Source organism: Mobula birostris, chromosome 8 (assembly GCF_030028105.1).
Source record: "Mobula birostris isolate sMobBir1 chromosome 8, sMobBir1.hap1, whole genome shotgun sequence".
Classification (NCBI taxonomy): Eukaryota; Metazoa; Chordata; class Chondrichthyes; order Myliobatiformes; family Myliobatidae; genus Mobula; species Mobula birostris.
In genome coordinates, this window is record NC_092377.1 from 62,859,622 (window position 1) to 62,884,082 (window position 24,461).

The window sequence follows — 24,461 nt, forward strand, 5'->3', positions numbered from 1 at the left end:
TTCACTTTGAAATTAACTTTAACTACATGCAAGGAGAGTGCCTCCACCCAGAATAAAGAAACTCACACGACTGGCTGTCCATGCACTACTTTGTACAAAATTTTCAGCAAAGATACATGGCCTCTTTTTGAATAATCTGAGAAATCATTTGAAAACCCCTTCCAAATAGGTCCTATTGGATGGTAGAGTTCAGTCACAAGAGCTTCAGATGGATGCAACTACAGCAAGTTACCCTCCACAGCATTTCACATTTCAAATTTGGAAAAAAACAATTGTTTGTATTTATGTCACTATGTCAAAATGTTGAACCCTCAAAGTCTCAAATCACATGGGATTGACAAAAATTTGGACTCAAAAGTCGCTTGGTTATAGAACATAGAGGATAGCAGTGGAGTGGTACAACTAGAGGTCTGCAATGTAGATGATCTCATTAGCAAGTTCAAGGATGAAGCAAAAACTGCTTAAGATTAAAGTGGTGTGTTTTGACAAGTCAAATGCAAGAGGAAAGCACATAATAAATAGCAACACAAATAAAATGCTGGAGGAACTCAGCAAGCCAAAGAGGACCCTTTGGAGCACTGATGTACAGGAGGATGTTGCATGTCCATAGCTCCATAAAAGTGGCAAAACAAGTGGATAGGGTGGTAAAGATGGCATGCATGTTTACCTTTATTGATAGGAACATTGAGTATAAAAGTTGGCAAGTCACATTGCAGCTGTGACAATTTTGATAATAAAATTTTGATTAGGCCACATATGGAATATTACAGGAAGGACATGGAGGCTTTGGAAAGGGTGCTGAAGAAGGTAATCACGATGTAGCCTTCATTACAGAGTGTTATCTACAAGGAAAGGCTGGGAGAGTTGTATGATAATCATACAAGATTAGTTTAGATTGGCGTCATGGTTGGCACAGAGATTGTGGCCTGAGCACCTGTAGTGAGCCGTACATCCAAAAGAATTACAAGGAGTTCACCAAAAGGCCCATAATGATGCAAGATAGCTTACAAACACCCTGACAGAGAAATGGAGACATATTCTTCTGAACTCTAGTGAGTACATCAAATGCTCATTCCCAGAATCATTATCAAGAATCTCCTCTGGACCCTCTCCATTGTCAACACATCCCTTCTTCACTGTGGAAGACACTAGCAGTATGGTGGAAGTTCCAGGTGTTGAGGGCATGAAGTGTGTGAAGTTACCATAACTAGACATGAGGTTCTTGGGAAACTGAAGGGTCTGAAGGTAGATAAGTCACCTGGATCAGGTGCTGTACATCCCAGGATTCTGAAGGAAGTGGATGAAGAGATCATGGAGGTATTAGTAAAAATCTTTCAAGAATCACTAGATTTTTGCCCGACAAATCTGTTGGAATACTTTGAAGAAATAACGAGCAAGATTTTAAAAAAAAGGAGAATCAGTTGATGTTGTGCACTTGGATTTTCATTTGGCCTTTGACAAGGTGCCACACATGAAGCTACTAGCCCATGATATTACAGGAAAGATTCTCACATGGATAAAGCAGTGGCTAATTGGCAGGAGGCAAAGAGTGGGAATAAAAGGAGCCTTTACTGGCTGACTAGTGGTGTTCCACAGGGGTCTGTGTTGGAACTAATTCTTTTTACATTATGTGTCTACAACTTGGATGATGGAATTGATGGCTTTGTTGCAGTTTGCAGACGATATACAGATAGCTGGAGGAACAGGTAGTTTTTTGGAACTAGAGAGGCTACATAAGTACTGAGACAGATTAGGAGAATGGGCCAAGAAATGGCATATGGAATACAATGTTGGAAAGTGTAAGGTCATGCACCTTGGTAGAAGAAATGAAAGGGTTGACTATTATCTAAATGGAGAGAAAAGAAACTGAGTTACAAATCTGACTTGAGAGTCCTTGTGCAGGATTTCCTAAAGGTTAATTTGCAGGTTGAGGAAGGCAAATGCAATGTTAGTATTCATTTCAAGAGGATTAAAATATAAAAGTACGGATGTAATGTTGAGACTTAATAATGCACTGATGAGGCCTCACTTGGAGTATTGTGAGCATATCTTAGAAAGGATGTGCTGAAACTGTAGAGTGGGTTCAAAGAAGATCCACGAAAATGATTCCAGGATTGAATGGTTTGTCATACGAAGAGCATTTGATGGCTTTGAGTCTGTATTCAGTAGAATTCAGAAGAGGGGTGACCTAATTGAAACTATTGAATGGTGAAAGGCCTTGATAGAGTGGATGTGGAGAGGATGTTTCCTATGGTGGGTGAGTCTAAGACCAGAAGACAGACACAGTCTCAGAATAGAGGTGTATCCTTTTAAAATGGAGATGAGGTAGAATTTCTTTACCCAGAGAGTGGTGAATCTGTGGATTAATTTGCCACAGGCAGCTGTGGAGACCAAATCTTTATGTATATTTAAGGCAGAGGTTGATAGAGCATTGATTGTCAGAGCATGAAGGGATACAGGGAGAAGGCAGGAGATTGGGGCTAAGGGGAAAATTGGATCAGCCATGAGGAAATGATGGAGCAGGCCCAATGGCCAAATGGCCTAATTCTGCTCCTATATCTTAAGGTCTTGAATAAGGGGCCCAAAACTGTTTACAATCTACCAAGTGTAGTCTAAACATTACATCCTTTCTTTTATATTCTCCTACATCACATGGGAAAATAAAATGGACTTCTCAGATCATATACTTGATTTTGAGCTCCTAAATGCAAATTCGTTTAAAAAAATACCTACCTGTTGTGGTTGAAGATCACAAATTATTGTATTAATATTATTCAAAATCTCATCAATGAATGGCATCACTTCTCCAACTTGCACCTGAACAAAATGTCGACGACATTTCTGAGCAATTTTAATGAAAGTATCACATGCCATATCTTGAACTCCATCATGAGTTTCTAAGTTCAAATAATAAAGTTAATAATTATAAATGTAGTTAAGAATTCAAGTGATTGAATGCATTGCCACATAATCTACTTAAAACAAGAGAAATGTTAGAGAAATTCAATTACATTTCAGTGATTAACCAATATAGCTGTGCGACACAAATGATTAAACACTGATTGAACATCTCAAAATAAGGCTATTAGGAGTTTCAAGTTCTATTCCAGATGTCACCACATTACATAGGCTAATGCTACAGGAGGCATGGAGGAATGCAATGAGTTGAATGTTCTGTTGCTGTTTGACATCGTCTTTGCGCACAAAGTTTCCTAATAAATGATCTTTAAAAATCATTTGAAAGCACACCTTTTTTTTAAAAAAAACAATATTCAATTTAATGAGAATCAGATTTGATCTGTTTGCTAAATGTGGACACCAGCCCAGGCAAAATACTCACATCATGCCACTTCCATTCTTGGAATTTCAAATGGCTTCTACACAACTACCTTGAATTTAAATGTAAATATTAACTGCTGCTTTAAATTCAACTACAATGAGTTTTCAATCTAACCAGCACAAAAAATTAATCAGATACTGCAAATTTTAAATCAGCAATTACTTTAAATTTCATTTTGAAAAATGATTTTAACTTTAATGAGAAAGATATTGGGCACTACATATTGCAGTTACATAGGTATAAACAAAGAAATTCATTTTTTACAACACTGAAATTTCTTTGGCTATTCCAAGCAACTTATCTCAAAGTGTGGATACATCAGGATGGTAGGATTAAAGCTTCTTTGGACAACTGAATATTTTAAAAGTTTATGCATGTCAACATTAAACAGGAATTCAAAAGAAGCTTAGCTTAAATGGGCCAAGACTTGTCAGTTGTGCTTTTGAACTCTTTAAGGCTCCAAATTTTATAAATTATACACTTCTTCCATTTGCAACAAACTTACCATGCATAAATTCAAACAGTTTATTAACCACCGTCTTTAAAAACTTCCAGTGGGCTCTCAAGAAACGTGGGTACTGTCCAACAATATACATGATATTTGAAGCAATAATGGCTTTGTTGTCTTTACCCCTCTTCTGTTCACACAGTCCCAAAAGATCCTGGAGTTAAAACAAAATATTCATTACTGCTCAAATTTGAACAGGCTGTGAAAGGTCATAGTTCTGGAAAAGTAACAAATTGCTATTCACAACAGTCCAGGGTATTTTTTACAATTTTAATTTCAGATTTCCAGTATTTGTAGTATTTCGATTTTGTCAAAATTTCATGTGACCATACCAACCTAAAAAATTTTTTAAAACTTCTCACAATAATCACTGAAAGTGGTCTTCAACTATTTCCAATGAAATAAAAAGATTAAATCGGGAAATTTATAAAAATCAGAACTTTTACCAAGTATGTTAACCAGCAAAAAACTGATTTGAAAAATGTTAGTAAAGAAGTGGCCCATTAAAGGAAGTACTGGTGAGTAACTGAAAGCTTAATTCCTTTCTATTTCAAAATGATTTTAATTGGCAATACTAAATCACAGAATAATTTACAAGAGTCTGGCATTTGGTTCATTGCTTTTAATCACAAAGCCTTCTAGATCAGGGGTTCCCAACTAGGGATCCATAGACCCCCTGCTTAATGGTATTAGTCTATGGTATAATAAAAAAAGGTTGAGACCCTCAATCTAGATCAATCCCAGCTCAGTGCAGAACTTGAGGGATTATAGTGCATCTAGCACTTTTAAAATGTAGTATGTCTGTCTCTAACAGACCTTCTAGCATAATATTTAAAACCCAACTACCATCAAGAAGGATCTTCCTCAAACATTTTATAATCCTTCTTGTAATTATCATTGATGTTTCCTTGTTCAACTAATTAATCTTGCATCCAACTTGCCATTCCTCCTTGAACCCACCAGTTTTAATGTTTTAACCTTAACAGAAGTTCAGAACATTAAAAGGTACAGAGGTTTCACAAATGCTTGATATGCCAGACATAAAATCCACATGGTAAAATGTACTTGAATTTTAACCTATCATGTTCAGTCTACCTTAAAAAAAACTCAGTTCAATCATCCATCCAAAATTCTTTACTTAACTTGTCTCATCTTAAATGGGGATCTGTTTCTGATTCAGAGCAATCAGGCAACATTTTGCAGCTGAAAGGGTCTCGATGATGAAATTTTGCGGTCTCGAGTTCATTGCAGGATCACCCATATGTTATATCGTCAATGTCCAACAATTGCCATAGAAGGGGATGGAGTCACAGCTAAGGAAAGTGTGTGTAATGGATCAAAGGCTTCAAGTTTTCACCAATGTAGTGTATGAAACTTCTGCTCATCCAGAACTTCATGTTAGAAAAGCAACTGATTAACTCTTAAGAAAGATGGTGGTAACGAAGTACTTCTAAATCAAATAAATGACGCAAATTTTCTTAATTTCTTTTTAGACACTGCACGAGCAAAGCCAGCTGGTGGTGTAGTGGTATCAGCACTGGACTTCCAAGACAGATGGTTCTGTTCAAACCCAGCCAGGTCCCAACCTGGACAGCAGCAGTATCTGTGCGGAAGAAAGGCCTGGCAATCTACTTCCGTATCTTGCCATGTAAACCCCTTTGGACCCTATGGTCCATAAGGTCACGAAGAGTCTGACTCAACTTAACGACTGAACAACAACAAAAATAGGCAGAGGAAAAACAAGCCAAATATCTGGACTTGAAACAGATGGAAAAATGGGAAGAGGATTCCAATAATCTTGACATCATGGCTCATTCTCATTCTTTCAAGCACAACCAACCTAATGAGAGGTGGACCACTTGGTTGTTGGCTATCAAGACGGTGGAATGGGGATGGCGCTTTGAGTGGGAAATGGAAGACAAAGTGTTCTAAAAGCACTTTGTTCAGGTACACACACGCACGAGAAATTCTGAATCCTTTATTTGACTGCACCACACAGGAAGTAGGTGGCAGACAAGTCTGTTGATGTGCATAATTAATACATGAAAAAAATTAACAAATCTGTAAATCTACTGAGGACCTATGCTAGCTCAAACACTTTATAATGCAAAAACAACTGGAAGAATCAAATTTTCCCCTACAGGAGAATTATTTAACTATAGGTTGGAAATTTACGACAATATAGTCATTTGGTACCAGTAGTAATGCTAACATTCATATTCTTAGGCCTGAGATTAAGATTGAGAATTCCTTAGTACAACATTTGATCTTTCACTATTTCACTCATATGAGCCACAACTTCAGGTTGATTTATTCCTTCCATGTTTCAAGGCCTTCATAGGATTCCTGCAGAAATGAGGCAGCACTTGTATTATTCTCACACATGGAAGAGTTAATACCCAAAGTTAAATCAGTAACTGCCAATTCACTTACTTTGATTACAGTTACCAGAAATCTCTTCTCATCTTCCTCATGCATAGCACCACTAATTGAACCAATCGCCCAACAGAGGGTGTTCAAATTCTTCCATGACCACTCAGTACCATTCACTTGGTTGTGAAGTTTGTCTGTCATAATACGCTCTGTATCAGCATAATCCAAATGAGTCAGGTACACTGGGGGGGAACAGAAAATTTCAGAATATTCCAATTTAGATACTGTTAATAAGACAGTTGATATTGACTCAAAATTTCATTTTCACAGCAATTCATACAAAAATAATTCATATAACTAGTTGATTTAGTCCTGTAAGCCTGTTCACTAAGGATCATTCTACTACATATGCAAGGTACTCTGTCAGGGATACATCCTTCCAAAGGAAGAGATCCCAGAAATACTCTGAAGTACTGCTGAGAAGTTTCAGCCAGGTTTCCACTGTTATGTCACATGTTTCGCTTCCTTGTATTCTAGTACCCTGGATACAAAGACAACATTACAGCAGTCTTCTATTCAATGACAACGTCCTGATGACCTTTAGATCCACAACCTTGAAGAACCTATTATTTTCATTTTGAAAAGTACTTCATTTTGTATTTTTCAAGGTTCAAAGTGGATAATCTCACATATGCCTGCAGCAAAATCCATTTGCAGTTTCGATTTTTTTAAAAAAAAGTTATTGCTTAAACTACGGTTGGCTTTGAGAAAATGGTGTTGAGCACTACATACAATAAAATTTATTATCATTATGATTGTTGATACAAAGTTCCAAGATTTTAACTTAATGCAAAACCAGTGACAGATCTCTAAGTCTGCATACTGCATTACTTCAGGGAATTTTTTTTCTTACCTGCTAGGCAGTCATACTTTCAACATGGAATGCTTAAGGGATTATGCAGTAACTTTTGTTATCAACCTTTATAGCTGCTGTACACTGTTACCATGGTTTCCTAGCAATTACAGAAGTGAAGAGGCCAGACTGGGTGGCAATAATGCAGGCTTTTCCATCTTGCCCCATTTAGGGATGTGCTGGAGTTACACACTTAAGTTGGTAATAGGGCTCACTCACACCCAAATCTGTTTTCTATTCAGTGGAAAGGGTTTTCCAAATAAATAAACAACACAAACACGAGGAAATCTGCAGATGGTGGAAATTCAAACAACACATAAAAAATGCTGGTGAACGCAGCAGGCCATGCAGCATCTATAGCAAGAGGTACAGTCGACATTTTGGGCCAAGACCCTTCGTCAGGACTAACTGAAAGAAGAGCTCGTAAGAGATTTGAAAGTGGGAGGGGAGGGGGAGATCTGAAATGATAGGAGAAGATAGGAGGGGGAGGGATGGAGCTAAGAGTGGGAATGTTGATTGGCAAAAGGGATGAGGCTGGAGAAGGGAGAGGATCATGGGACGGGAGGCCTAGGGAGAAAGGGGGAGGGGAGCCCAGAGGATGGGCAGGGAGTTATAGTGAGAGGGACAGAAGGAGAAAAAAAAAAGGAGGGGAAGAAATAGTAATAAATAAATAAGGGATGGGGTACAAAGGGGAGGTGGGGCAGAAGTCAATGTTCATGCCATCAGGTTGGAGGCTGTCCAGACGTAATATAAGGTGTTGTTCCTCTAACCTGAGGGTGGCTTCACCTTTACAGTAGAGGAGCCGTTGTTAGCCATATCAGAATGGGAATGGGAAGTGGAATTAAAATGTGTGGCCACTGAAATAAATACATCAAGATTTACATCCTGAAAAATGCTCTTAAAGTTGATCCAGTTTATGTTTTGGCCCAACCTTAAGAGCATCCCAAGAAAGTTAATGCAGTGAAAGACTTGGGATTGCAGTGCTATTGCTGAACTCAAGTCACAGAATGTCACGATGGAAATGGCCATTGCTTGGCAATTTAGTAGTAGAATGATCCATGATGTTTAATACTCCATGCCCAAATATTGCTCAGATCATGTTGCAAAGAAAAAAATTCTTCAACCAAACACAATGGAAAAACAAAAGCAAACATGCTCACTTCTGACCTATGTCAGAGGAAAACAATAACTGAAATAGCATCCAGATCATGTCTGAGAAATACTACTGAAAACTTATCCAGGAAAGCTTTGGTCATTGTATGCTAGTTAAGACCAGTGAAGAGTCTGGATGTCAATTCCCACTGACGTAAATTTGTTCAATCCTCCTTAATGCAACATTATAATCAAACATTGCCTTGATGCCAGGGCAATCAGCTTCAACTCCAGAATTCATTTATGAACCAATCTTGTCATGAGATCTAAAGCTAATTGGCTCTGGAGAAACCAGGATTAATTAACAGCTCTGCACATGCTATCAGAATTAGAATCAGGTTTATTATCACTGACATGTGTCATGGCATTTATTAACTTAGCACCAGCAGTACAATGCAATACTTGATAATATAGAAAGAAAAATAAATTACAGTAAATATACATAAATAATTTAAAATAGTACATGAACAGAGATCGTATACGTTTTAAAAAAGTGAAGTAGCGTTCATGGGTTCAACATCTATTTAGGAAACATATCGCAGAGGGGAAGAAGCTGAGTGTGCATCTTTAACCTTCAGTACCTCCTTCCTGCCAGTAACAATGAAAAGAGGACCTGCCCTGGGTGATGGGGGTCCTTAATAGTGGATGTCACCTTTCTGAGGCACCGCTCCTTGAAGATGTCTTGGATACTATGGAGGCTAATACCCAAGATGGAGTTGACCAATTTTACAACTTTTCAGACAACCCTCCTACAGCCTGACATCAGTCCTTTATAGAAAACAGCAGCAATTGATTGGTAATCACTGGCACTGTAAAGCGCTGCGCAACCATAACTTCTTTTTGTGCTTAACTTTTTTTTTAAAAAATACCTACCTTAAATGCAAAGCAATGTATTTATAATCACAAAATCTACAGCTTCTCAACTGATCAGTATGTCTTGCTTTCCAAGCTATAAAGTTCATTATTAATGACTACCCAGGATTTCGAAGTACCTTGTGTATATTTTGCCATTTAAGTGATTCAACTGTCTCACAAAACCGGAGTCTATTTATTCCGGCTCGAAGCAAAAAATAAACATCAACATGTTCATTTTCAAACAGATAATTCTTACCAAGTGTTTCTCTCATATTTTTATACAAGTTAATGGAATCTGTATCCTTCATGAATTCACGCACAACTTCTCCCTGGTCATTTTCCACTACTAGTACTTCTTCTGGTTTGGCCATACGACTGACCATTAGAAGACGAACCTGAGAAAAAAATACTTGTCAATACTTATTGCCATTTCTCCATATTGAAATTAGACACTGTGTTGATCAATCACATAGAACATAGCATGCATCAATCATACAGAAATAAAAGCTTTCTGTAAAGAAAGCTGCTCTTAAGTATTTACAAAGAATTGATCCATAGGAAGAATATCAACTATTAGTCTTTTCCCAATAGATGCTAATAAAATAAAGAAATAATTTTACCTGAAGGAATAACATGCATTTCTTAAACATGATTCTAAACAACATTTCACATTGGAAACAAAATCTCTTAAAAACATTATACACCTGAAAATGTCTTAACTTTTTCTGCAAGAACAATAGCACAGATTTCTTTAAACATCTACTCAATGCCCACCTTGGACAATACTGGCAAATAAAGTTGTCTTCTTGGAGGCACGTCAAAATGCTGACTTCCAGAAAGCACAGGTGATGCAGACGTTGAGAAGGGACTTTCTCTATAGAGCTCAGAAGCCAAATGATTCCAATACTCCAAACAAATTTTGAAAATCTCAGTTTCTTCCACTTCAGAAACCAGCAGCATATAATGAAGAGCCTGTGGATTCATAAAACTTCTCCAGTCATTTTTGTTCTTTTGCTTACCACATTTATAATAATTTTTTTAGGTCACCAGTAACTAGAAGCCTAACTGGACTGTCCTCATAAGTGCTAATACTACAAGAGCAAATCAGACCTACAGGCTCAAAAACCTTTCCAACATCAAGAAAGCACAAGTAGTGAACTATGATGGAATATTCCTTATTTGCCTGGTTAAGTGTTTCACTTTGCTTTCCTATAAAAGACCTTAAGACACAATAGAATAAGGCCATCTGATCCACTGAGTCTGCACTGCCATTCAATCTTGGCTGATTTATTTTTCCTCTCAACTCATTCTCCTGCCTTCGCTCTTTAACCTTTGATGACCTTACTAACTAAAAATCTACCAACCTCAGCTTTAAATATACCCAATGACTTGACCTCCACAGCTGCCTGTGGCAAAAAATTTCAGATTCACTGCCCTCTAGCTTAAAAAAAAATTCATCTCTGTTCTAAAGGGATATACTTGTATTACATACACACACACACACACACACACACATGCAGTAGCAAGAAAAAGTTTGCAAACTCTTTGCCACTACCTGGTTTCCTGCATTCATTACTCATAACATGTGGTCTGATCTTCATCTATGTCACAAGAATAGACAAACACAATCTGCCTGACTATTAACACACAACTGTACTTCTCAAATCTTTAACGAACACATTGTTTAATCATCCACGGTCCAGGCTAGAAAAAGTATGTGAACCCTCCTATTTAATAACTGGTCGAACCTCCTTTAGCAGCAATAACTTCCACTAAACATTTCCTGTAGCTGCTGATCAGACTTGCACAATGGCGAGGAGGAATTTCAGACCATTCTTCCATACAAAACTGCTTCAGTTCATCAATATTCCTGGGATATCTTGCATGAACAGCCCTCTTCAGGTCATGCCACAGCATCTCTATTGGGTTAAGCTCTGGACTCTGACTTCGCCATTCCAAAATACTATTTTTCTTCTTTTTAAAACCATTTTGTTGTTGATTTATATTTGTGTTTCTGATCATTGCCTTGTTGCATCTTCCAAATTCTATTTTGCTTCAGGTGACGGACCACTACCCTGACATTCTCCTGTAAAATGTCTTGATACCATTTGGAATTCATTGCTCCATCAGGCCCTGAAACAGCAAAGCAGTCCCAAACCATGATGCTCCTTCCACCAGTTGGGATGAGGGTTTGGTGTGCAGTGCCATTTTTCCTCCAAACACAGCGGTATGTATTACTGCCAAAGAGTTCAACTTTTGTCTCATCCGCCAAAAGAACATTGTCCAAGGAGCATAGTGGAGCATCCAGGTGGCTTTTTGCAAACTTGAAATGTGCAGTAATTTTTTTTTTTTTTGGAGAGCAGTGGTTTCCTTCGTGGTGTCCTTCCATGAATACCAGTCTTGTTCAGTGCTTTTCTTATACTGGACATGTGAATAGAGACTTCAGCAAGTTCAAGAGATTTCTGCAGGACTTTTGCTGTTACCCTTGTGTTCTTTTTCCACCTCCTTCAGCATTGCATGCTGTACTCTTGGTGTGATCTTTGCAGGAGACCCATTCCTAAGGCATGTAGGAACAGTACTGATTTTCATCCATTTGTAGACAATCTCTTACCATGGACTGATGAACACTCAATTGAACTTTTGAAACCTATTCCTGCTTCATGCATCTCTACAATTCTTCTTTTAAGGTATTCTGAAAGTTGTTTTGATTGATGCATAGTGCATATAAATTGATCATTCTTGAGAAGTCCAGTCTCTATCAGTAACCTGACTTTTTGGCTTGTTTTATAGGACAGGTCACCTCTACAACCCACACCTCCAATCTCATCTCATTGATTGGAGCATCTGACTCCAAATAGCTTTTGTAGAAGGCATTACCCCAGAGGTTCACATATTTGAACTGAGACTGTGGTTGGTTAAATGGTGTACTCTGTATTGATGAGGAAGAAACACAATTATTTTATATATTTGTGTGCGTGTGTATACAAATAAAATCAAATAACCACAGCCTTTCAGTGATTACATTCAAATACTTAATTTCTAAAAATTTGCTCCTTCCACAACAAAGGCAACATGACAAAAGAATGAACTATTCAGAAAACAGCACAGCAACCAAACTTCTACAACATCACCTCCCACAGCAACAATCTGACATTGAGAAAAAGACACCAGAGCAAGTTTATCCATAAAATGTACATTCATACTGAAGTTGGGAGATTCCTACAGCATTGCTGTATCAACTGCTTTGGGAATCCTCATCCAAAAGCACTTTGCCTGTCACAATTCAAGGCAGCATCTCATCACTAGCTTTAGGAAAAGGGATGAACAGTAATTCTGGCCCCAACAGTAAAATTTTAAGTGCAAATTTCAGATAAGGATAAGACTCTTACCTCCATAAGGGCTTCCCTCAAATTTAATCTTTTCTCAATAAGCTGCCCATGTTCTTTTAAGAAAGTACAAAGAAAGAGGCTCAAATTCTGGATGAAATTCTGCTCATCATCTTTACCATTGGCATATGCCACTCGTATATTGGTATTTAAAGGAAGCATCTACAAGTGTGAACACAGATAACATCAATAACTATGTCTATCGCCTGTGATCATGATTTATTTTATTGACTAGCAGCATCAACGTCAACTCAAAACCCTAATACAGTGGATTCCAGTTAATTGGGACACACCTGGACCAGTACATTTTGGCTCAGTTAATCGGCAGTTCCAATTAGCCAAAGTTTCATAGAAATGGTTAAAAAGGTTGTAGGAGCCATGCATCTGTTTTCATCATATACTATGTTGCACATTTATTATGGCAACCAGTCATGTTGGCGAGGCATGGTAAAAGAGAAGGGAATAAGCTATGTATTCATGGTTTGAACTGGGCAGTTTGGTTCTGGGAATCACCCAATGTCATATCTTTTATTGACTGATTAATTGCATCGCTTCAAAATTGTATGTTTTGCTAGTTACTAATTAAAGATCAAAAACAGTTCTTTGACTTTTTGGAACATTATTATTGAATTGATCGGAGAGCTAATTATACAACTCCCCATGCTAGGTCGCCAGTAGTGGACATTGATTTGTTCAAGTTGCTGTAACAAAGATAAACTACCATTTTACTGAGTAACAACTTATGAATTTAAATAAAATACAGAACAAAGTAAATCATTAGCAATACAACTACAGTGCTATGAAACTGTTTTTAGTTCTTAATAGTTATTGATGGAGGAATTCATCCAAATGTTTGTTGCTGTGTTCCTTTGAAACTGTAAATGAACAAAATCAGTGCAGTCATCTAGTGCAGATAATGAACTGCCTTTATACAATGCTTTCAACGATTGCATCTACCAAATCTTCATTTTCACTGCAACATTCAAGATGGTATCGATACCTTCAGAGTTTTCTTAGTTCATAAATTGAAGTAATAAAATTGTTTCATTTTAACTCTCAGCTGATTCTGGCATCATCAAGCATGAATGCTTGAAACTGCAATGAGCAAAACTGTTCTGCATTGCCTTACTACTTATTTCTTGCCAACTGCTTTTCGAACACAGAAACAAGCAACCGTCACTATTTAAAAACTAATTACTCTAAGCATGGTGCAGTGTCTAACACCCACACAAGTGTGTGCATAATCAGCATAATGTCCCAAAATGACGAAGGAATACCGGCCATTTTCCTGATTAATTTTTGTTCTTTAAGAATTGTCCTAAATAAGCTCCTTCCGATTGACTGATGCCCCAAGTAACTTGAATCCACTGTACTTAAACCTTTGCAACTAAATCATTTGCATAAAACTGCAAATGACGCAATAATCAAACTGATTTTCATACTGAAAGTGCTAAAATCTTACCAAAACCAGATAATGTGTAATGGAAATGACAGATACAAATAAAAAGGAATTAAAAAAAGACCTTGACATTGGGGAGCTATTTTAAATACTGATCTCAAAGCAATAAAAGCAGAACACAAAAAAGGCATAAAAGACTGCAGATACTGTCGTCTAACAGGGAAAAAATTCTGGGAAGAAGTCGGCAGGTCAGGCAGCATCTGTGGAGCCAGTGGGATGGTTAAAGTTTTGGGTTCACACCCTGCAACAAGACTGAGTCAAGAGGAGAGATAGCCAGTAAAAGATACAGGGCAGTTGAAGTAGGGGCTGGCAGGCGATATTGGATGATGGACAGATTGAGTCAAATGGCTGAGGGTGTAATTAAGAGAGTGGCTGGTACATGATGGGTAAAAACATGAGAGAGAAAAAGGGTAGATGGAATCAGGTGGGGAGGAGGGAGGGAGGAGGTAGAGATAGAGGCTGGAAGTTGACAACCTGATTAAGAAATGTGATAAATGGAACCAGTTGGGAAGGTAGTTAGGAGACCTGGTAGGGTAAACATGTGACTGATAGCCAGATGGAATAAGGAGAGGCAAACAAAACTGGATGACATTCTGGGGGGGGGGGGAAGAGAGGGGTGGGGGAGAGAGGGGGGGGGAGAGAGGGGGGGGGGAGAGAGGGGGGGAGAGGGGGGGAGAGGGGGGGGAGAGGGGGGGAGAGGGGGGGAGAGGGGGGAGAGGGGGGAGAGGGGGGAGAGGGGGGAGAGGGGGGGGAGAGGGGGGGGAGAGGGGGGGGAGAGGGGGGGGAGAGGGGGGGGGAGAGGGGGGGAGAGGGGGGGAGAGGGGGGGAGAGGGGGGGAGAGGGGGGGAGAGGGGGGGAGAGGGGGGGGAGGGGGGGGGGGAGAGGGGGGGGGAGAGGGGGGGGGAGAGGGGGGGGGAGAGGGGGGGGAGAGGGGGGGGGAGAGGGGGGGGAGAGGGGGGGGGAGAGGGGGGGGGAAGAGAAAAACCTGGTTGGATCAGGAGTACAGAGAATTAGGGTTACCTGAAATTGGAAAACTCAATGCTCTTATCATTGGGTACCAGGCTCTGAATTTGGCTTCTCTATGACAGTAGAGAAGGCTAACACAAGTCAATCTGAGAAAGGGAAGTTGAAATGATGTGGAACCATTGGCTCAAGGTCATTGCAGACAGAGTGCAAACGTTCCACAGAATGGTAACCTGGTCTCTGTTTGATTTCCAGTAGAGGAAGAAACACTGAAAGCACCAAATGCAGTTAACAAGATTAAAAGTACTCATGAGTCTTTGTCTGAGTTGGCAGGGTTGTTTGTGTCTCGGAATGGTGGTGAGAAAAGTATAGAACCATAGAAACAAAGGTCCAAAGGGGTCCTGTCAGGATGGATGTGGAGAGGCTATTTCATATGATTACCCAGAAAAGTACCAAGAGACATAAAAGGATGAGACATGAACTACAGGAAATGGAGGAAGTGTATATAAAGACACCAACTACTACAGTTGGGGGAAGCCATATTTCCTGAAGGAGCCCTTGAGTGGAAAAACGTATCTTAAGAGATGCTACAGACAGAGATACTAAGAGAAGGCGATGGCATCCTTACAGGATATGAGAAGTTCTAGTTGTGAAATCTGTGGGAGTCTGGAGGTTTATAATCGGTGATCATCTCCTGACATGAAAACAGAGATCCAGAAAAGCAAGTGTCAGAAATAGTCCATGAACATCTGTTGCAGAGTCACATTCAAGAAAAATAAAATTTAGACAAAGGAAGCCTGATTAACTGTGTGTGGGTTTCACTTCGGAGTAGGAAGAGCGAGATTTGTTGGACAGCAGGAACCATTAAAAAAAAGCAAGTCTTGTTACATGAGGATTTCTCCTTTTTCTCCCCCCATCAAAAAGAAGTGAGGTTTAACTGCAGCAGCCACTGTTAAGAGTGCGCAGTTAACAGTAGAAACTGCAGTTTTGGTTCAATAAGTTTCGGCGAAAAGAGGGGGAGGCCAAGGTCCGGAAGGCCATTTTGTAGCAGTCATTGCATAAGTGGGCCAGTGTAGGACTCTGAGTGAGCCCTGAAACTTTGGCTCAAGAGGATTTGGCAAAAGTGGGAGGGGGGGGGGGGTGCAGAAGTGAGTAGCAGGTAAGATCAGGGAAGACTATTGTTTACCATAGTAATTAAAGATACCAAATTACAAGTCATTACCCATTTTTTTTCTATAATTAGATAGTGAGCACTGCTGATCTCAAATAAACAAAAAAAAAACCTCATCTTATTCACAAGCAATGATCAACCATTATTTTGTTTTCTAAACCTATTTCTGCTATGGAGGTAAATATTAAATCAAAGAAAAGCTAAAGGAAGATAATGTTTTTCTGGCTTGGATTTAACTAGAAGAGAAATACCTTCAGACAACTATATGGTTTTCAGAACATTATCCAAATTCCATTATTTGCCCCATCTCTCAGAACAGCTGGGTACTTCATTTGTCCTGAATAGCAGTGACCTGAAGGTTAGAAAGGCATTTCTCTCACTGATGGGTAAATCCAAGCCAGATAAACAATATCTAACTCTATCATATGATATACATAAGTAATTTCTAAACACAAAGCCCAAAGATTGGACTATTATTTAAAGTACAGACAGTCCCCAGGTTACACAAGGGTTCTGTTCAGAAAATGGCCTAAAAGCCAATTTTGTCCACTTGACATAAATGAACAATTTCCATGAGAGCCGATTAACGTGAACATTTAGTTTCCTACACCATATAATAACAATGGCACAGAATTAGAGAACCTCATGTTCAATGGCTAGTTTCAATAACCTGAAGCTTCAATGTATATCATTTGATAAAATATTTTACAAGTTTCGATAGAAAAGATCTTGTTTGTTCAGTTTCCAAAGCAAGTGTTTTAAGAGATCTGCTGTGAACCAGCAGCTGTGCCTTATAGACAATGTATCTGATTCAACTCAAATTAATTCATTTTGTAAGACACCAGTGTACAATGGAATTCCTAGGTTGCACGAATCTCAGAGCAAACATGAATATGGTGATAATAATTACAATACTAAGTACAGCAACAAGTGCAAAACAGCAGAATGGTGCAAAGGCTAATCTGAAGTGCAAAATATAATGCTAGAAACACTTTAACAGAAAGCAGAGAAGCAGAATTAAGAATTCAAAAATGTGGCAGCACAACTGGGAAGATGTGAAAGAAATAATTGGTTCACTGTCAGATAGCAATGAAGAAACTGTTCTTAAGCATGAATTTCCAGGCTTTCAAGTTCCTGTATCTTGTCCCAGAAGCAGCCTGTAAATTATTTTTTTTTTGAAGACTAGTCATCTTCTGAATAACTAGCTGCTACCCTTATTCCCCAACTCCTGAAGATATTTACAAGAATTAACCTGCGCTTCATGAGAAATGCTTTAAAATTTTCAAGAGAATTTTTATGTTGGATCTCCACATTCATTCTTCTGTAAACTGGAGAGCACTTGTACACGCAAACTTGTGCTTTACACCACTAATCCCCAGATTTGCAGGAAATGTACCATTAGATTAAACACATTCAAAAAGTATCAAATTTTAAATACCTGTTTCAGTTGTATCATTGTTAGTGTGAAGAGAGTAACAAACTGTTCTTCATATTGGCTGACGCTTACTCCAGCTATCTCTGTCAGACACTTCAGAGTCACATTTCTGAACATGGGTACATTGAGAAACTTAAAAAAAAGAAATATTAGCTACAAACAGTTTTTCATGTAAAATAATCTGACGATCCTAAATTTTGTAAAGATGCACATACCTTGTATATCAGTGTGCTAATTAGTTTAGTTTCAAAGATATATCCAAGTGGAATCCAATTTAAGAATCTCAGCAATGTTTCTAAGGTTGCTTGAACAAGAGGTGCATTTTGAGAGTTTTCCTGTAAGCAAAGAAAATGCTTGATGTCTGAACAAATTATGATTTTAAAAAATTACAAACAAAAGGCCAAAAATAATGTTTACCATGACGAACTGGCACAGCTGGAATATCTGAGAGAATTCATTGCACATGCTATAAAGAAATAAGAAATCACTGATCAATCATCTGGAATAATTCTTTAACAAACGTGAGTAAAGTTTAATTTTTGAGTTATACCTGTCCTTCAGGTGCTTTGCTTTCACTTGGGTCATTTGACCACTGGAGAAATCAAATACTTCCTCACTTAATAATTTAAGAATTATCATGTTGTTCTGACACAAACTCTCGCTTGTTCTACTTGCGCCTACGATGTCACTGATGAACGTGGGCCAGTGCTTTGGCCATTCTTGTTTGAGTATCTGTGGAAATATAACAAGCAATTAAATACCAGAACTATACTGAAGATTTGTCAACATCCAAAGCAGTGATTGGAATTCTGGTACTTATGGTCAATGCAAAGCATTCAAAGGACTCACTTGCCTCAAATTAGAACTCTCTTCAAGGTGTTGATTATCTAATCCTAATCTAACCTAACCAATTTTGCCATGCAAGATCTGAAGTGATTTGTGCTGCTTCATCGTTGCTGGCACCTCATCTCTAATCCACCTCTGACATGCAATTTAGAGATGTTTTTGAAAAACTGAAATATTCAGCACCTGGTAATAATTGCTCACTTTATTTAAAAAAAACAGAAAAACCAGAATGTTCATTAGCTAATATCAATCCAACTGTGCTTTTGACACAAATTTAATTATTACTCATGAATACCATAACGGCAGTGAAGTGTATTTATAATCAGTACTAAGTTTTAATTAATGAACTGACTGACTCCCTGTTTAAGTCTATGGTGAAGATACTACAGTTAAAAGTGAAATGACAACCAATTAGCTTATAGAAACAAATTGGTATTAGCAAGTCCCCAACCATCAAAGATTTAGTAGCAACATGAAGGTAGTTAATAAGAAACATGCAGTACATATGGACTATATTTGCTAAATAATTAAACTCTATCAGCTATGATAGAATCACCTGCAATAATTTTGGAAACATATACACACTGAAACAATAAGCCAGCTAAATAAGGGCTTCTGATTTAAGATGGAGTCGGTGAATCTCAGCAACCTCTGGCTGGTGCAAAACAAGGAAAATAACTTATTACTTTGTTAATCACTTTCTGGCAAACGATTAGCGCAAGTGATAGTCTGTAACTTCCCTTTGGACTTGGAGGCAATTCGATGTGGCAAAACTGAGGCAAGATGAGCAGGCCTGTTGCCAAGAGCGAGGAAGTCCCAATGTTCGAATGATTTAAGCACTGGGGAAAAAAATCGGAAAGGTCGGGTACAGGCTGAATCAAGACAGCGGGACCCAGGCCCCAGAGCGTTATCGAAGCAGCTGAACCCGATGTTTAAACAAAGATTTAAGTGCTGGGCCAAATTGTAAAGGTCAGATACAGCCAAACCGAGTCCAGGCACTCGAGCACATCAAAGCCGCTGATCCGATGTTTCAATATCAGGTGCCAAGCCAGATTGAACAGATCAGCGTGTCAGGACTGGAGGAGAGTGTTGGGCTGGTTCAGCTTACTGCTGCGCTCAACTAAGGGTCTGTGGATGGACACTCTGTGGACTTCAGTTCAGAACGCAATTTGTTTACATGATTTGTTTCTCCCCCCCCCCCCCCCCGAACATTGGATTTTTGACAGTTTTTTTCTGGCCTTCAGTTCAGAACGCAATTTGCTTACATGATTTGTTTCTTTTTCCCCCTCCCCTCTAACATTGGATTTTTGACAGCTTTTTGTTGGCTGCCTGTTAGGAGATGAATCTCAAGGTTGTATAATGTATACATACTTCTGATCATAAACATACTTTCAACTTTAACCAGTCTCAAAGCATGGAAGATCTTACCTGAACCAGAATCATATTTAGTTTCCCAATATAAACTTTCTCCTTCTAAAAGAAAAAGTAGTAATATTCAGTAGGTGGTAAGTTAAATTCAGAATTTTTGGACAACAAGTATTAGATACCTTGGCATGAAAACTTACCTCAATGTTAACAGGATCAGATGAAGTCTTAATAATCAATCCAACAACATACTTTTTAATTCCTGAACACAGAAAATAAAAATATTACTGAATGTTAAAATAAAAGAGTAGGGCATATGGTTCGGTAAGAGATAGTTACACTGACTTAATACAATCCAGAACAAAACAGACTGATTAGTGCACCACCCTCTTCACTATTCCATTCAATCAATTGGGGAGGTGTTTTTTGGGAGGTAGAAGAGGTCACTGACATAAATGCTATTCCAGTTCTCATCATTGACATCCACCATTAACTAGAAAATGAACAACACTAGCATTGCAAGTCCTAACACCTCTAAAACTATGCTACTGTATCTGCTTCTACTACCTCCCCAGCAATGTGTAAAGAATAACAAAGTATCTCAAATCTACTTTAACCTTCCATCCTCAGCTTCAAACAATTCCATCCAGATTTTTTTCTGGCCAAGAAAGAACTCCATCCACACCCTGCTTCAGTATCATCAACAGGACGGGGCCACAATCAGCACAAGGAAATGCTGAAAATGGATTCCGCATGTGATGAGGAGAGGCCAATTCCATCATCTAGACAGCACATCACTGGATCCCCAAAGGACGAACAAAATGTGGGAGACCAGAGACAACTTGGCACCATACCGTAAAAGGCAGAAATGAGGACCCTGAACCACACCTGGGGAACAATAGAGATTGCGAAGGACAGAGATGGAGGACCTTCATTATGTGGGCATTAAGTAAACAGTATCGACCCCATTTATGCCTCTTACAATTTTATGCACTTTTATTAAATTATTCTTCTCTCTCTTACACTCCAGGAAACGTCCTGCTGACCCTCTTCAGCACACTCTACAAAGTCTATTATGTAACAATCAGAACTGCATACAACACTCCAAATGTAAACTAACCCAATTTTTATACAGCTGCAACATGATTGCCAAACTGATAAAGGTTGCCTTTCATTTCCCCCTCCCTATTACTTGTGTTACCACTTTCTGCTCTTCTTGCAGCAGCCCAAAATCCGAGCAATAAAAGAGTACAATAAGCCTTTCTAGCATCTCCAACCTACCTCCCAAAGTAACTTATAATGCATCCCATCCAAACCAGGTGACTTTGCGCTTCCAATCTTCCAATATAGAAGAAATTCAATTTCTGCTATATCCATTACTTCTACCTCCAGTTCTACTAATATTAGGTAGCATTTTCTTCAGAGATGTTCATTTAGTATTCTGGACACAAACAACACTTTGCTCCTTATTTCTCCACAGCTCATTTTAACCACAAACTCGTATGTCCAGAAGACTTCTGGGTTCCCTTTATACACTGGCCTTTTTCTCAAACCCCTCTGATCGCATTGTTTTTCCATTTTCACTACCTCAATAAGACCAAGGAACTGATCGCTGATTTCAGGAAGGGGAACTCAAAGGAATACACATCAGTTCTTATTGAGGGATCAGCAGTGGAAAGGGTGAGCAGCCTCAAGTTCCTGGGTGTCAACATCTCTGAAAATCAATCATGCGGAATTTGAGGAAACTTGGTATGACATCAATGACACTCACAAATTTCCACAGAAATACCATGGAGAGCATTATAAATGGTTGCATCACATCTGGTATGGAGGAGCCACAGCAAAGGATCAAAAAAAGCTGCAGCAAGTTCTAAACTCTGCCAACTCCATCAAGGGCACTAGCCTCCCCAACATCGAAGACATCTTCAAAGGCGATGCCTCAAAAGGCCGGCATCCATCATTAAGGACTCCCATCATCCAGGACATGCCTTCTTCTCATTGCTACCATCAAGGTGGTACATGAGCTTAAAGACACACACTCAACATTTCACGAACAGCTTCTTCTCCTCTGCCCTCAGATGTCTGAATCGACAATAAACTCACGAACACTGCCTCACTTCATCCCCCCCCCATATATTGTTGCCACAAAACAATAAATTTCATTCAATACTTATGGCCAGAGATATTATACCTGATTTTAATCATCTTCAACCTGGATATTTACTGGAGCTTATCTGGCAAAAACTTTTCTTTCTATCATCCACTCTTACCTTGGTAATCAGGCTCTAGCTCCCTCATCTTTCCCCTTGTAGAAAATATAACTAGCTCACAATTAAATGCCATCCAACGTTTCATAATTGTGCTTTGCCAAATTCAATTCCACTTCACCTTGCCCAGGTTCTACTTCATCCCAATGAAGTTACACACTTCATCAGTATAGAATTCCTGCTTGTTTAAAATCTAAACACAGTAGGTCAATCATTACTCCCCAGCAGCTCACCCATCTTAAAACCAGATCAAACATCACCCTCTTCATAATGGGCTAGAAATCAGCTCTCCTAAACATTTCAGACAGTATTCTCCTCTTCCTTCCCCTCCCACCTTGCCTTTTCCCAAAATCTTGCCGATCAAGAAAATAAGAATAACTGGAGTCCTTCAAATGTGTGAGATTTGCATATTTTTATGAACCTTTGCAGATTTCCTCCTATATCATTCTTGAATGACTTGTTAAAGAACTACCCTCCCCAGTGCCATGATGGCCTCCTTGTTCTCTGCTAAGTGATGGAGTAACTCAGAAGAGATCGTTCCTCTACAACACAAGGCCTTTATTAATATCCCTCCTGATTGCAAGTGTCCAATCCACTTTTATTTTGAGCAGTTTCATATATCACCATTACATCATAATACTACAGAATTCTTATTTACCTCCAACATTATTCACCCTACAGTGTGTGCTACTTCCTTCACTATTTCATTTATTTTTATATGGACCCAATTCCTATTTTCTACTTTCATAAACTGGCATTGTCTGCTTGCTGACAAGAGTCAAAATTCTTCCCAACCAAAGAATCTCTCTACCAGGAACCCAAAGTCCAAGAACTCATCCCCCTACTTCCTGCGCCAGATTTTTATAGCTGTATCAATCTTCCCACTTCCAATCTGATTAACATATGGAGAAGTCCAGAGATCATTGGATTACTTCTCAACCTCCCAAGCTCATGACACAATGACTTAAGAATCATAACTCTATTCCTATAACCAATTCTAACAAACCACAACTTATGGCCCCTTTCCTGTCCTCAAACACTCTGAACCCTCTCCAAAATGTTTTTTTACTGTCAGCAAAAGGCCAACATGAAATTTACATTCAATTACATAAATAGACATTCCCTTCCCCACCCCCAACAAATATGCATCCTCACTGACACTTGCCTTTTTACCCTAATGTTCTCACCCATGCTGTGTCGAGGATCACACTAAAGGTGTTGGTCAACTGCACCAATCTTAATGTTTAGACGTGCATATCCTAAATTACTTCTGCATAACCTGAGTTTTGAGATAGCCTGCTTACAATGCTAAACCTCGACCAGGGGATAGCCACATTCTGGAAAATATGAACCAAGGCACATGCAGCTTCTCTTATACGACAGTGCAACTTAACACAAACTTCAAGCTTTAAAATCGCAAACTTGAGTTCAAGCAGCTGGAGGGACTTCCTTCATTAGGCTCTCACAGGAAGGTCTCAGTTATCCCTCTAATGTAATAAATCTATAGTTCTTTTTAGATGCATTCATTTATTAACAAATTATTTTCTTTGTATTATATCTTAATATTTAACAGCTGCAACTCCTTGCTCATACAAAATCTGCTTGATCAAACATAGCCTTCTTTATTTCAGCCCATTTTTGAAAAAAGACCTACCTACACAGCACCCCCCCCACCAAATTCAGACATCTGCACTTATGCTCATGCATTCCATAGTAATCAACACCCTTTACAGAGAGAGTTCAGATCACCCACAATCTTCAAGCATCAGAGAATTCTCTTGTCTTCCAAAAGCTCGTTGATCCCAGAGGTAGGAAAAGTCACAACATTCCAAATGTTGCATACCAAGCATGGGGAACATTAATTCTGATCACTTACCTTCACATTGATTTCTAGGAAGGATCTTCCATCTAGTTTTTATTACATTTTCCAAGATCTGCAGTGCGTAGTACTGTAATGAGATGATAAAGTAACATGAAAATCTGAAAATAGTTTCTCTTCAATATTCATGACTATAAGCCACATTTTCACAAAATGCTTGCCTGCTACTTCTCATGTACAATCAAAATCAGCTCTTTTAAGTTATTATAAACCAAGACACAAAATCTAATCTACTACAGTACTTTACATGTGAGAATTAAGATTTCATGCAATTGTTTTCTTCACTTGCACAAAACTACAAATTTTAACATAATCGAACTGTCAAGCAGTCCTGCTGTTGATCAGGGCTTGCACCAGTTAATAATGTATCAAGTCTAGCTCAACAGTAATTAAGACCTAAAATATGGTGTTTCAACAGTGAACATGTTTTCTTGTAACTACCTGGTGTTGCTCTTCAGGAACAGCAAGACAGCCCACAGACTCATTTGCAGTGTAGTTTTCAATTTCCCAGTCACCCTAATTTAAGATCCATTAATGTGTATAACAAAA

General features: G+C 38.7%; 1 protein-coding gene across 1 annotated transcript in view; it reads right to left on the reverse strand.

The window, feature by feature from the left end:
* The window catches only part of LOC140201347 (exportin-1), a 67,651-nt gene that overhangs the window by 22,128 nt on the left and 21,062 nt on the right, over window positions 1-24,461 (reverse strand). The window contains exons 5-17 of the mRNA XM_072265300.1: window positions 23,910-23,982; window positions 19,967-20,028; window positions 19,830-19,874; window positions 18,106-18,287; window positions 17,973-18,021; window positions 17,771-17,890; window positions 17,559-17,687; window positions 12,531-12,689; window positions 9,916-10,113; window positions 9,398-9,536; window positions 6,282-6,463; window positions 3,846-4,002; window positions 2,734-2,897 (exon numbers count right to left, since the gene is read on the reverse strand). Coding sequence (XP_072121401.1) covers window positions 2,734-2,897; window positions 3,846-4,002; window positions 6,282-6,463; window positions 9,398-9,536; window positions 9,916-10,113; window positions 12,531-12,689; window positions 17,559-17,687; window positions 17,771-17,890; window positions 17,973-18,021; window positions 18,106-18,287; window positions 19,830-19,874; window positions 19,967-20,028; window positions 23,910-23,982 — 1,659 coding nt within the window. The remainder of the gene's footprint in view (window positions 1-2,733; window positions 2,898-3,845; window positions 4,003-6,281; window positions 6,464-9,397; window positions 9,537-9,915; window positions 10,114-12,530; window positions 12,690-17,558; window positions 17,688-17,770; window positions 17,891-17,972; window positions 18,022-18,105; window positions 18,288-19,829; window positions 19,875-19,966; window positions 20,029-23,909; window positions 23,983-24,461) is intronic.